Here is a 15,045-nt window from a genome sequence, read left to right as displayed (position 1 = left end):
CCTGTCCCTGATTGGAGAACCAGGGCCCCCCTGCTTTTCACACAGGAGCAAGGATAAAACTGGCAGACCTGCACCCACACCTCAGATCCCCACCAAATTTCAAGAAGAAAGAACTTAAGGAGAAGAAGGACTGCCCTGCTGGACCCCTGGCCTGCACCTGGAACCTGCACTCAGAAGGACTGCACCAGCTGCACACTTGGGCTTCACCACAAGAAGGACTTTGCCTGGCTTCAACTGGTTCAAGGAGGGACTCCCTGTTTGCTACAGGTGAAAAATTGCTATCCAGAGTCCCCTGCACCAACTCCTGAAAAAGGTGACCAGCTGACCACTGTCCAGTGGCCAAAAAGGAGTTTGCGCCAGGTGCATTCTGGGAGTTGAAGTCCGCACCCCCAAGGACCATCACAGAACTTCTGGACCCTTGGGGTGAGCTGTGGACCCCAAAAGAACCTTAAAAGAACATCTGGGTGAAGCCCCAGAAGTTTGGAAAAGATTTGAGAATTTTTGGAAAAAAGCTCCAGAGAGGGACCGACCCGCCGCGGAAATTCTAGCCGGCTTGCCTCAACCGCGACCCGGCCTGACTTCGTGGTTCGTCCCGGTAAAGAAAAACATCCAAAAAAGAGACTAAGTCCGAACGTAAAAAGTTGACCGGGACCTCCCAGCCATCGTATCCGAGAAGGGCTCCATGGACGTCGGATCAAGATCCAGGTTTACCCCGGTCGAAGGATTTTCATCTCGAAAAAACGACTAAGTCCGAAGGTAAAAGTCTCCACCGAGGAAACCCACATCGCGTATCCGGACAAGGGCTCCAGGAGGTCAGATTCAACTGGCAGGTTCGTCCCGGTGAAGAAAAACTTCTAAATAAAGACTAAGTCAGAAGGTAACTTTTTAACCGAGGCCTCCCGCGACCTGTAGCCGAGCAGGGCTCCATCGCGGTCGGCCTGAAAGTTTGACTTTGCCCCGGTCGAGGTGCAATCAGATGACCCGATTGGCGCTTTTTGTTTCTAAGCGCTAGAAAAGTAATAATTCTTTAAAAATTCATATCTCCGGTTTCCCTGAACCGATTTTAATTGTTTTTGTGTCATTTTAAAGATAAAAATATAAACTATTTTTATAAATTGGTTTTGGATTTTTAAACTGTTTCCTGTGTTTTATTTAATTACTGTTTTGTGATATTTGAATGCTTTACACTTTGTCTCCTAAGTTAAGCCTTGACGCTCGTTGCCAAGCTACCAAGGGTTGTGCTGGGATTAATTTACTGAGACCTAACTGTACCTAGGTGGAGGTTAGTGGCTTGTTGCTAGGTGTAGGTACCTACCTGCCCTACCAATAACCCATTTTCCAACCTGAGGGAAAACCATAACTCTGCTACAAAAACTGCTGGAGCACCCACAGAAGTCTTCTTCCTGCCTTGGGTTTAGAAACCGTAAGCACTCTGGTGAGTCACCATTACTTATCCCACTATGAGAAGTGGACTGGAGCTTAGGACTCAGTGAGGAGTGTAGTAAATGGAGTCATTCAATTTGAACCAACAACATGAGATACATAAACATTTAAAAACCATGACCAATTTAATTACAAAACAAAACTTCAAACTGAATAAAGTTTCAAAGCTTTATTACAACCAAAGAGCTAAGGCAACGTAAATGGTGTGCAAAACTAAGTTATAATCATACATGAAAACCATAGGCTGATGAAACCATCTAAAAAGATTAGGTCTACCAAACATCAATACTATTAAGCACTCCAGAAGTATGACACACATTAACAAGACTATAATATGCACATGAAAGTCAGATTTCAAAGCAGATGATGGTGACATCAGTAAATCATCAAAATTCAGGTAATGACATTTATTTCAGAGCTGGACATCCTTATCTCTAATAAGAATGTGGACTTACATATATGGGAACGGGCTAACACATACAGGCAAAACAAAAAGAAAAGACAAAAATAATTTAGAAAAATCTTCTAACTATGGTATCTCTCCATAAAAATACACTGGTGTAATTATCTAAGCTGAAAAGGAAACAAGAAACCACAGTGGGTTTATACCTCTCTTCATGGAACTGCAGACTGTAAAGTTTAATCAAGCAGCAGGTTCACTATTTTGCAGCATCAGTAGACAGCAGCATCAGCACAGTGCAGACCATGGCAGGTCAGCAGTTCAGAATTTACTTGACATATCAATGCTGAACTGCTTAAGCAAGTGGGACATATACGACTAAAGGAAACTCATAACATAAAGAAACAATATGGCAGAAGATATAGAGAGGGACAAGGGGTGACAGCATGAGCACCCAAGAAGAACTCTCAGGCTTTGGCGAATTGTGCCAAACTTCGCCAGACTCCGCCAGACTAACTCAGGCTTTCAAAAGTAACTCCCTAACTAGAAATATCTGTAAGTTTCCAATTGGTTCTGCAGGTGGGCTCATCTTGTGCACAAGAATCAGCATCCAATAAGATTTCCACACACCCAACAGGTTTTCAACTATTCCGGATTCTCTCAGGGAAGATGCACGGTCATCTCGATGAGTTCATACAGTTCTGCCAAAATATGATACTTGTTATTAAAAGCAACTTTGGAATCCTTTCTCATGGTTCACAGGATGAGTTGACCACTTCTCATGTGAAGTTAATAAGGCTTTCTGTCTTATTCGACAGCTAAATATTGTTACTTTGTTAACACTGAAACATGTTCTTAGTCTTTAATGCAATAGGACATTCAACAACACGTCAGCAACCTAGGAAATAATTCAGGTCAGAGGGAAACAGAATAAACAAGTAATTTTCCTCTACTGCTGCAAAAATGAATCTTCAAGCCTAGTCCGGCTAAGAAAGCCTGAATACACATTAATACAGTTAACACTCATAAATCCTATTGTGCACCTTACAATTTGAATCAAATATGCAACGCAAATTATTTAGCTGCAAACATTACTCACAACATATTAGAAACAATTTTAAATGTGGATTTATTTTTCTGCATGCATGTAACTCATGTTAATAAATTCATTTAAATCAATATAAGTACAATGAATTAATGTTCATTTAGTACTTAATTTCTACTATTTATCTACAAATCATACTTTCAAAATTAATTAATGGCAGTAGCTTACCCATTTATGGATGCACAACATATTTTAAAGCAAAACGCAATGTCAAATATGAATGGAGGCCCGTTGTCCACAATAATTCAGAGGTACACATTTTACATTTTGTGTTAATTTCTCTGTTAAGCTTTCAAATGAAGTTTTATAAGTCACCATATGCTACCTTCTATGCCACTACTGTATTAGTAAAATGTGATCTCTGGCATGAATCTGAGCACTCTGCAGCCTCTCACAGGCATTTAGCGCTGTTAGTATACAGATGTGGTACAATCTTACAGCGCAGGTGATGGAAAATAAATCTGACAAAGTTTGATGTGGATTAACCTCTGCATAGAATATGTAGCTGAGGAATTAATCAATCACAGACTTATATAGTATAAGGTCATACACTTCAAATATTAGCAAATACTTACATCACTAAGTAGGTCAAAAGCTTCATTCAAAGCAATGTCAAGCATTCCAATTCCTTTTGCAAATAGTTTGTCGAGGTGTTCTCTGAAATGCTACAAACAAATATGAAAAGTCAGCATTACAAAATGAAATCATTACAGTTGCAAAGAAACAGCAAACATCTTTTTGCAACAAAATTGGCTCTTAAATGGTTTTGTTTTTTATATTTATGACTTGTTTCAGCTACCAATCAAAAGACTATTTTGACCAGCTAAACAACAAACAGGCTTGGCAAACATCTGAGATTCTCCGTGCCTGCACCCTCTCTCTCCTCTTTATAATGTGTTGCGGAGCTGCACTGCATATTTCCTAAGGAAGAAGAAAAGATTCTTTGCAGCTTTGCAGATTGTGGGTTAAATTTGGGCATTATATTATTTACACAGTTCAATTTTACTGAGCTGAGCATTTTCTTGTGAAGGAGCAATTTCATTTCTCTGCTCACCTTGAAATAAGATAAATAATAGCCACCAAACTGGTTACGAAAGCATACACATACATATACTTATATCTATTCTATACCTATATCTACCACTGTGTAGTTGTAGTTTGGACAGAGTTTCCATCGGGAGAGCGTTTTTTTTTCTTTTGCTAGTAACGTAGGTGACTTTTAAAAAATCTTCAAAAAACTTTCCCAAAAAAAGTTAATCTACCTCAGCTCCTTCCAGGAACTTCTGCGGGACCTGTTGGGCAAGGGCTGAAAAAAGGGAATGGTCCAAAATATAAATTTCCTATATTAACTCCCATAGAAAATGTTTAGAAAGTGATGCAGAAAGAAATCTGAACAGAAATGCAAAAAAAATTGTAGAAAGTTAGAACTTTACCCAATTTGCTTGTAGGGGGTTGGGCACAGGCTTATCTGTAGGCCCTATGGCCGATGCCACTCCATTTATGACCAAAGGCTTTGCATGGAACGGGTTAGGTGCCCTCTGGGCATTGGGCTCCCATGGGAAGTTGGGCAAAGTGCCTGGCCACAATTGTGCATGGCCTAAAACTATGAAGTAATTGCGTGAATATGACCAATAGAAAACCAAGACATCCACTCAATACAAAACTACAAAGGTTAATGTGGCATTATAAATAGGTGAAGTACTTCTTTAGTTTATGTTAAAAAACCCTAGAAATATACTGAAAGAAGCAAAGGTTAAAGTGATATTATAGTTGGAGCTCCAATAATATAAAATCTATATTCATACAAATAAATACTACAAATCACCAGTTATTTTTTTACTGGGTTAACCATAAATTACACCTTTGCTATGCACTGTTTATAACCTTGCATATTACATCACTCATGACATTTTAAGTGACATCATTGATGGCATCAGTCTCATTCAGATATTTGACAACTTCAAGCCAGAGTAAGACAGAGATGAATTGCATTTAGCTTGATATAAAAGCTCTTTGCAAATTTTAGGTATTGCTCCAGTACTGCCTGCCCCTGTGGCAGAAAGAAAACTCTCAGGTTTAATTGTCACTTGGGGGGTCCTTATGTGTTTACTTTTCTAGGGAGCTATTCATTCATGCTTCCTAGCCCGCTGATACCTACTTTGTTGTAACAGTCCTGTTGTAGTGCTTTCTACACCTAGGGTGACTTCTACTTTTCCCACCATAAGGATTGTATCATGGCATACACAGACTCCAGCATAAGGTAAATGAACCTGGCTGGTTGTAATTTGTTAACAACTTAGAATTGTGCACCTACAGAGACCATGGTGATGCCCCCTGTAGTTCGGTAAGGTTATACACATTCCAGCACTGATGAAAGTTGTTTAAATATAGGTCACCACCAGGAAGCCTTTCCATTTGGTTAAAAATTACGTTGATTTGTACCATTGATATGATTTCCTCAGATAAGTCTGATCTTCAGTGTAAATAAAATATACTACTTTGAAGACGTTAAATGAAGGTGATTATAAATCTAAGGTGTGTCCAACCCTGTAGTGTGGTCAGTTCTACGCATCCTTTGCGCATTAGCTTCGGGCTTTAGACCTTTGTGCATTTTGCCCTGGATGTTTTTTATTCCTCTGCTCGCAGCCTAGAGCCTCTGTGCACTTTGCTCTAAATGCTTTTATTCGGCTTTGTACTGTTATTTTTCAAATAGCAAGTTCTACGGTCTTGTTTTATATTTCATATCACACTGTTTAGCCTACTTCAGCACTGAAGTTCTCCATAACACATTCCTGTTCACTCTGTGCTTCAGTCAAGGATACAGTCTGGTACATTGCCGATAGACGTGGTAGGAGTTTAGTCTTTGGCATTCCTGCGTAGGGACATTTTGTGATCACGCTGACATGTTAGTTATAAAAACACTTCCTTGTCCCATTACACGAGAGAGGGAGATTCCGACCAGGGAACCACAACTAGATGCTGACTGCCTCGTTGCAGATGCTGAACCAGATCACAGGCCTTTGCTCAGGTATGAGGGCTGATGTCTCCCCAGGGATTCAGAAAGGCAAGTTAGAAGCTTAACATGCTGTGCTCGAAATAGAACTAGCTAAGGGAGAGTAGAAATTGTTAAACACCATGATAGCGTTGTTCTTATGTTTCACTCTCCTCGTGACTATTTCAATCCCTGTGTTGTATGGTTCTGGTTATTGCAGCTCACGCCTTAATATCTAAAATGCAGTCGTTTTATTAAAACATTATATAAAACTTACACTGCCTTTGTCATTTGTATATGAGATCATACTGTAAATGAGAGAGTTGGTTTGGGTCTGAGTGACCACGACTTCCCTGAGAAGTTCCAAAGATGTCATGCGCTCGGCTGCCTAATCATCTCTTCCCTTTTGGAGAAATGAGGCACTGCTAGTTAGCCGGAGCAAAACCGGATTTAGGGTGACAGAGGTCCTTCCAAGTGGGTCCGACTCAGTCCCCCACACCGTGAACGATCCTGCTACCTAGAAATCCAGTAGTCTCATTTAGGATAATGAGAGACACGCAACACCCTTAAGTACCTCAAATTGTTTTGGACCCGAGGGGCCATAATATTTGGATCCTGATAGCAGGTGTTTTCAATGTTCACAACAGCTACTGTAAGTCTCAAAAGTGAACACATGTTTGTCTTGCTAAGAACTATATGCACCTTATACGAATCAAATGGGATGCTGTGGTTAGTTCTGAAATGTTGCCCAAAATGTAGAATGCTGCCGCTGACGTTGTCTTTTAGCCTTCACACCACCAACTGATGGAAATGTATCGTATTGTGCATTTAAGATGGTTATCATGAACATTGCTTATTTTACTCCTTAAATGTAGTTTTCTAAGTCTTCTCTTTATTATGATTCTGTCGACCAAACTGGTATTTTTTTGCTATTCTGTCTAGTTTGTTGTAAAGTTAGAGCACAATGGCTTGTTTCCCATTGAGGAATAAGGATTTGACAAATTATTATGGGCCTTTGGTGTTCTTACAGCCAACATTTCAGATTCAATGGTTTTTGATCTGCTCATATTATTTACTTTTCCTGGGAACAACATTCAAACAATTTGCCTGTTATTGATTCGACTAAATCAAAAGAGACGTTTATGAATACAGCAAGGCCCAGATTTTCTAAGGTTTTCAGTCAGGTTTGCCTCACGTTTTTGACACGGCACCAATATAAAATCTATTTTGGGATGTACAAAGCCACACAAAGCCCAATTTGTGTGGCTTTGCATGACTTCACATGAAAAAGGAAAGTAATACAATGCAAACCACATAGCATTGCCTTGCCCTATCCTGTATCGGAGAGGTGTTTCATCTGTGAGCATGGGCATTCATGTGCATCCACCTATAGATTTTGACACAAACACAGATTTACTAAAGGCCCTGAACATAGGTTTGAGACAAAATTGGTGACCATGCCCCAGATTGGACTTAACAAGGACAAATATTTTTATTCCTTCTTGTTATTTCCGCTTTATATGTGTGCTATATTCTGCAGCACACATAGAATGAGAAATATGCCTTAATAATAGTTTTTGTGCTGGAAATAACTCCTTCCTGCACAAAAATTATTCTGACCACACCACAGGCACACTTGCTTCACAGCTTTAGAGTGACTGTGATGGTATCCAGAAGCAGGCAATTGAAATGAGAGAGCAGAACTGCACCACATCTGCTCTCTGCCTTTGATGCAGCTCAGCACAGCAGCTTCCCTTGCAGCGCAGCCTCACAGTTTAGTAAATCTGCTCCAAATCTATAATGGCTGTCACTATGGCTTAAGCTGTTCATGTTATCTACTGTTAGCTCTCATTTGAAATTAAGTTTTATTGGCCTCGTAAAACTCTTTTATATTTATTCATTCGTTTGTTAGTGTTATTGTATCGTTCTTTAGGCAATATAATTTTAATCTGTGATGTAACTAGATTTATATAAATATTTTTATGCTATTTTTCGATGTAGATGCTATTGCATGAGAATACTTGCCCGAAACAATTTTGATAGAGTGATGCAGAAGGAATTTCTAGGGAAGCATGTTTCCTGGGAAACATGATAACTAAACAAGTTTTAAGATGGGAGACTCATTAATGTTTCATTGTTTTATGTGTGTTATAATATACAGAGAAGTGTAATGTATGGGTCTTCCAACGTTTCAACTTGATGCACACCATTCAAACATATTTACCTTTAGTATTAGTCCATAACTGTTTAAAAGTGTATCATGTGTGTTAAAAATAAACTAAAATACATTGTTGAAAATGACGAACCTGCATAGTACATTTTAATAAGCTTGTGTTTTTAGCCCGAAGGCTGAGTACCGAACAGATGTTTTCTAGTGGATTAGCAGTAGGATTTAATTAATGAATTATGATCTGTGGGATGCATTCCCTAGCTTGTGTCAGTGTTATATGTCTTTTGAAAGTTTTGTAATGGAAATTTTACTGAAGTTTTATAATAGAAATAAATGATTGAATTTACCTTGACGGCGAAATTTAGGCAATGCCATTGAAATGGTTATTTTATTAAAGTAAAGTCACCACCCTAAATCGAAAGCCAATGTAAAAAACAAGTATGCACAAATTCAGGAGTCGTCAAAATATGAGTGAAAGATCAATAGTTGCCACGGTAATTGTAGTAGTAATAGTAGTAGTAGTAGTTGAAGTATTGCATTATTCATACTAGCCTGTATCAGCAAGGTACATTTTTCACTTTAGAACATGTTTACATTTCTATACACAGGTCAATATTGGATTGAATGTGATTACAAAAAACATAAATGTCATAAATGTTTTTTTTAAATAATTGAAGAGCACAAGAATGGTACAGACAGCAGGCATTTAAAAAGGCTAAAATACAAAGCATATTTAATAGAACAACAAAGTGTGAAAGTATGCCATAAATTGAGGGACAGATTTACTAACTTTTGATGCATGCAGCGCAGCAACCAAAGTTGCGTAAAAGGGAGAAACCACCTTAGTCTGCCAGGCGCCAACAAACATACCACAGGGTATGCATGTGATTTCTTGTTTTGTAATTTTTTATTGACACACCCAGAAAGAGATACGACAATAATACCAAACATGATTACAGCAATCCAATGAGTCAAAGATACAATGTACAATAATGACCATCAATGGAGAAGGACCAGCAGACTCAGCAACGGATCGGTCATGAATGGTCATTGTCTCCCTCAAATTAGACCACACCTCAGCCCAGAAGGTGGGGATGTCCAGGCAATTGTAAAGTACATGAACTATGTTGCAATGTACATGGCTGCACCCCCAGCAAGAGGAATGGGGCAGCAGCCCCGCCAGCTGGAGTATCGCCAGAATCCAGTGCCACCCCTGCATGATTTTAAAGAGGCAGAATTTCATCCAGTCCTCTAGGGCACCACAGCCAAGTTTCTCTAGGAGCAACACTCAATCCTGCTTCTCATACCCCACCTGGAAGAGATCCTGCCAAATCACCTTTAGGCATGCCGCGTGAGGCTGTGAGTATAGATGGTGAATCAGAAGATTATACACACCGGACATCACAGCTTTGAACTGCCTCCATGTATTGAGATAAGTGAGTCCTGGAGAGGGGAAAACAGTCCAAGGCTGACAGCCCAGTCTGTTGTAAGGCAATGCTACAATTGTGTATATTGCCACTGTTGGTTAAAAGAGAGGCCAAATTTGTCTTGCAGCATTTGAAAGGATATGAGTTCACCCTGGGAGATCAGGTGGCTCAAAGTGTAAATCCCTGCTTCCCTCCAGGGGCTCTAATTGTGCATGCCCCCCCCCAAGCAAGTGCCAGCATTGTACTAAAAGGGTGCCTTATCATGGAGGTGTGGGTCCACTGAAAGGACCCTGTGTGCTCATGCCCATGTTCTGGACACCGCCGATATCATGGGGTTCGCTGGCCTGAATATGGTGGAGGCAGAAATTTATGAGGAGCACAGCCCTGCAGGGATGCCCATGATACAATTCTCTATAGTGACCCACAGTGGGGGATCTTGAACCTGAGAGTGCATATATGCCAGCTGCACCAGGTGCAAGTCCATACAATGATGCTCAACCCCCGGGGGAAGCCAAGGCCTTCAAAGGATCTATGGGCAATAAGTTTCCCAATGGCCAAACAGGACCTCATCAGACCCCAGATAAAGACTTAGGCTCTCATTATGAACACGGCAGTAAACACCGCCGACCGCCGTGGCGACGGTGAACAGAAGACCGCCATTGGCGGTGAATAGAAACCCACCATATAATGAATCAAAAATATGATTCTGACAAAAATCACCAGTCCACCAGTCTCTGCCAGGACCTTGTCAGTGAAAATGTTGGTCCTCCCACTCTGCCACTGTCGAGCACACCAACACCCTGCCCTCCAAATAATGATGCACAAATCACTTTGGCGGTCAGTGGAAGCTGAACGACCATTGGTGGTGCAGACCGCCACGGGCAGGATGTAGACCCAACAGTAAGAAGTGCACACATTGGATAAGTTAGAAACCCACACCGTGACACACATCCACAACACCATAAAACACTCACAGACACATCCCACAATCCTTTGCAATGAAAGTAGGCCAATGAAGACAGAGATCACCAGAAGAAGACACCGAACGCCACAATCTACAATACTTACACCCAACCACAGAAGAGCACCCTCACCGAGATCCACACCAGACACTATCCACGACACTCACCATGGCACCCCCCCAAACACCCACGCTTCACAGAAAGGGAGCTAAGGACCATGGTGGACGAGATCCTGAAGGTCGAGCCACAACTATTCAGGGCTCAGGTGCAGCACACACCCATCGGCAGGAAGATGGAGCTATGTCAGACAATAGTCAACAGGGTCAATGCAGTGGGACACCATCCACGCACCAGGGACGACATCTGCAAGAGATGGAACGACCTGCGGGGGAAGGTCAGGGCCATGGCATCTAGGCACCACATTGCAGTCTAGAAGACTGGGGGAGGACCTCCAACAACACCACCCGACTACACTGATTGGAAGGAAAAGGTAAGTCGTCTATTTCTACCCCATATCCATCACACCTGTAATGCATGCACTACCCCACCCCACCAACACCCACCAGGACCACTACCACACCCAGCCCACAGGCACTGAATCCACTCCCCCTGCATGCCCACAAACCCACTAACAGGCCCACATGCCTCCTCCTGTGCACAGCCAACCACCCCTGCAAGGAAACACAATGGCCTATAACACCCACAATGCACCTCCACATCCTAAGCTAAAAGCAATGCTAACCCCACTAAAGCACCCTGCATGGCCCCAAAGTGTATAAGCTGCACAAACCTGCCCAGGCCCTGCCCCCATCTGACCATGAAAATGCAACAGACATGTCCATTTCCCCCAACAGGCACCACCACCCATGCCACCCTGACGGACAGGACAAGGAGTGGCAGTGTCCCCCAGGGAGACAGAGGCACCTCACAGGACACTGGGGATGGAACCCTGGACACTGATGATCAGGCTGGCCCCTCACACAGTTCTGGACTGTCACCATCCAGCAGCCCCACCCAGGATACCTCTGACACCCCTACGACCCAGCCAATAACATCAGCCCAGGGCAACCGTCCCCACACCTGTGTATCCAGGCTACAGACTGATGGAACACAAGTACAGAGGCCACAGTCACCGCCTACCAACAGGCAGGAAGACAATGGCCCCAGTACAATTGGTACTGCCAGACCTGTGCAGGGGACACAGGCACAGAGGTCTAGGCCCAGTGGGAGGGCATCAGTGGCCCAGGTGGAAGGCCACAAGATGGATGCTGCAGCCCAGGATGTAATCTCTGAGGTCCTGGGAGCCTACCACCATACCCAGGACAGATTGGCCCAGATAGTAACCACCCTGGAGCAGAGTCAGAGGATGCAGCAAGCACACCACCAAGAGGCCATGGAGCACTGGAAACTGCGCAATGCCACAATGGCCAGCATAGCAGGTGCGCTGCTGCAGCTTGTCCAAACACAGCCTGAGGCCCACACAGAACAGGAAGCCCCCACTACAGCACAGGAGACAGACCGGACAACAAGAGCATCAGCAGCAACTTCACATGTACTACCCTCTGAGGAATTACAGGGGACATCCATCTCATCCCCTACAGGCCAACAACAGGCACCCAAACAGACCCTTAGGCCAGGATATGGGACAGGAACCCCTGCCAAGAACAAGGCCCCCTCTAAGAAGTGACTGCAAAAAACTGTCCACCAACTATCCCACTCAATCAACCACCAAACAGTGCTACCAAAAATTAAAAACTGATGTAAGCATCGGTGGACCTACCAATACTGACAACAATGCTGCCACCATGTTGCCATTTTGGATAACCACCATTGACCCACTACCATCACTGTAATTTGCACGATTTTATCTATGCACCAAATAAAACACATATCACACCTGTTACAATGTCCCCTGTCATTATGTGTGAACAAATTGAAGTATGGATGTAACTGGCTGATAACTCCTTTATTCGTACCTGCGTTGCATGAAAAGCACCACTCGCCTTACAAGTTGTTGTGCCCAAATATGTTTAGAAAAAATACACTAAATTGTAATATGTCCTATGCAGACCTGGACACGGTGGCAATTAGTATTAATCCAGCCCCCCCCCCTAGATGACAGTATGATGTACAGACACCAATCTCATCCAATTGTCCCACATAGTTACTGGAAGTAGAGTTATATCAGTTGGGTCCTCGAATTTACATCTTCCCCTTCCTCATCATCACCATCACTCTCGTCCCCTCTCTGAGGAAGCTGGTCTGGATATCCAGCACCCTCCTCCTCCAAGAGGGGGATAGAATTTCTCACAGTCACGTTGTGCAGCATGCACCAGGCCACCACTATTCTACACAGCTTTTCAGGCCCATAGGCCAGGGAACAGCCAGAGATATGAAGGCAACGAAATCGAGAATTCAGGAGACCTATTGTGCGCTCTATCACCCTCCTAGTACGTCCATGGGCCTCATTGTAATTCCTCTCTGCATCTGTTCCAGGATTCCTAAGTGGTGTCAGGAGCCAACGCAAGTTGGGATAGCCAGAATCACCTAGAAAAAGGTTCACAACACAACTTAAATTGACAAGCCTCAGAGACAGACAGCCTGGCTGTCTGCAATGTGGCAATAAGTGACAGAAACATCTACCTATGATCCACCCTCTGTCCTCTTGTAGTTGTTTCATCTTCTGTGGCACACTACTGTTCCTCAGCACAAATCAATCATGGTCTGAACCAGGGAACATGGCATTCACATGTGTGATGTACTGGTCTGCAGTACACACCAATTGAATGTTCATGGAGTGAAAGTTCTTCCGGTTTCTGTATACCTGTTCACTGACTCTTCAACCCATCCCTCATCGACAGTGGAACAAGATCCCTGAAGAGCAACTCTTCTCCGCTCTCGCCGCCAACCAACCCACCCTCACCACCGACCCCAACGACGCAGCTCTCAACCTCACAAACTGGATCTCCAACTGCGCTGACAACCTTGCTCCCCTCAAACGCACGCATCGACAGACCAACACCAAAAAACCTCTCTGGTTCTCTGACACCCTCAAAGAATCAAAGAAAACTTGTCGTGCCCTTGAGAAGGCCTGGCGCAAGGACCACACCGCTGACAACATGACCGCCCTCAAGAACGCTACACGCGAACACCACCACCTGATCCGCACTGCCAAAAGGAACTTTTTCACCGACAGACTAGACAAAAACAGCCACAACAGCAAAGAACTCTTCAGCATCGTCAAAGAGTTCTCCAACCCCAGCGCCAGCGCCAACGCCGTCACGCCCTCACAGGATTTGTGCGAATCCCTCGCCACTTTCTTCCATCGCAAGATCAGCGACCTCCACGACAGCTTCGGACACCAGACCCAACCATACACCACTGAACCCGCTTCCCCGGACATCACCCTCAACAACTGGACCCACATCAACACGGAAGAAACCAAATCCATCATGAACTCTATCCACTCCGGCGCCCCTTCGGACCCCTGCCCGCACTTCATCTTTAACAAAGCCGACGACATCATCGCCCGCACCTCCAGACCGTCATCAACTCTTCTTTTTCTTCTGCTACCTTCCCCGAATGCTGGAAGCACGCTGAAGTCAACGCCCTACTAAAGAAACCTACGGCTGACCCAAGCGACCTGAAAAACTTCCGCCCCACAACAAAGCCCTCCACAACAAGGGACCGGAATACCTCAACAGACGCCTCAGCTTCTACGTCCCCACCCGCCCCCTCCGCTCCGCTGGCCTCGCACTTGCTGCCGTCCCTCGCACCCGCCGCTCCACGGCGGGTGGGAGATCTTTCTCCTTCCTGGCGGCCAAGACCTGGAACTCCCTCCCCACCAGCCTCAGGACCACCCAGGACCACTCCGCTTTCCGGAGACTCCTAAAGACTTGGCTGTTCGAGCAGCGATAACCCCCCCTTTCCCCCCTAGCGCTTTGAGACCCGCACGGGTGAGTAGCGCGCTTTATAAATGTTAATGATTTGATTTGATTTGATGATAGGTATGGGGGTGCCATCGATGACACCTATCACATGGGGTATGTTGGCAAAGGCATAGAAGTCCGACTTGATGACAAGGAGGTCAGTACTTTGTGGAAACCTCACATAGGACTGCAGGTGTCGTACAAATGCATTCAGGAATCTTGTCATTATAATGCTAAACATTGGCTGTGAAAAACCAGCACCCATGCCCACTGTCACTTGAAATGAGCCCATGGCCAGGAAATGGAGTGCAGAAAGCACCTGCACATCAGTAGGGATGGTATGATGATTACGATTTGCCGGAGTCAGTGCAGGATACAGTAATGCACAAAGTTCAAGAATAGTTGCACGGGTGAGTCTGTAATTGATAATGATGTTACGCTCCACCATGGTCCGCAAATCCACAAGTGGTCTGTACACCAATGGGACCCTTCCTCGCCACAAGGGTCTGTACCTAGGAGGAGTTTGAAACATGTGTGAGGAACACACATACATCACCACACATTGTCAGTCATTGAGCACTGCAGGCTTTATTGTCGTCGACACAAATGCATAGTGT

The 15,045-nt window shown here is 43.9% G+C and overlaps 1 protein-coding gene across 2 annotated transcripts in view; it reads right to left on the bottom strand.

The window, feature by feature from the left end:
- CACNA2D3 (calcium voltage-gated channel auxiliary subunit alpha2delta 3) overlaps positions 1 to 15,045 on the bottom strand; it is a 2,455,990-nt gene that overhangs the window by 1,226,103 nt on the left and 1,214,842 nt on the right. For both annotated transcript variants that reach the window (XM_069206447.1, XM_069206449.1), the window contains exon 10: positions 3,524 to 3,613. In XM_069206447.1, coding sequence (XP_069062548.1) covers positions 3,524 to 3,613 — 90 coding nt within the window. The remainder of the gene's footprint in view (positions 1 to 3,523; positions 3,614 to 15,045) is intronic.

Source organism: Pleurodeles waltl, chromosome 9 (assembly GCF_031143425.1).
Source record: "Pleurodeles waltl isolate 20211129_DDA chromosome 9, aPleWal1.hap1.20221129, whole genome shotgun sequence".
Classification (NCBI taxonomy): domain Eukaryota; kingdom Metazoa; phylum Chordata; class Amphibia; order Caudata; family Salamandridae; genus Pleurodeles; species Pleurodeles waltl.
The sequence above is the reverse complement of the archived record's forward strand: the minus strand, read 5'-3'. Positions and strand labels throughout refer to the sequence as shown.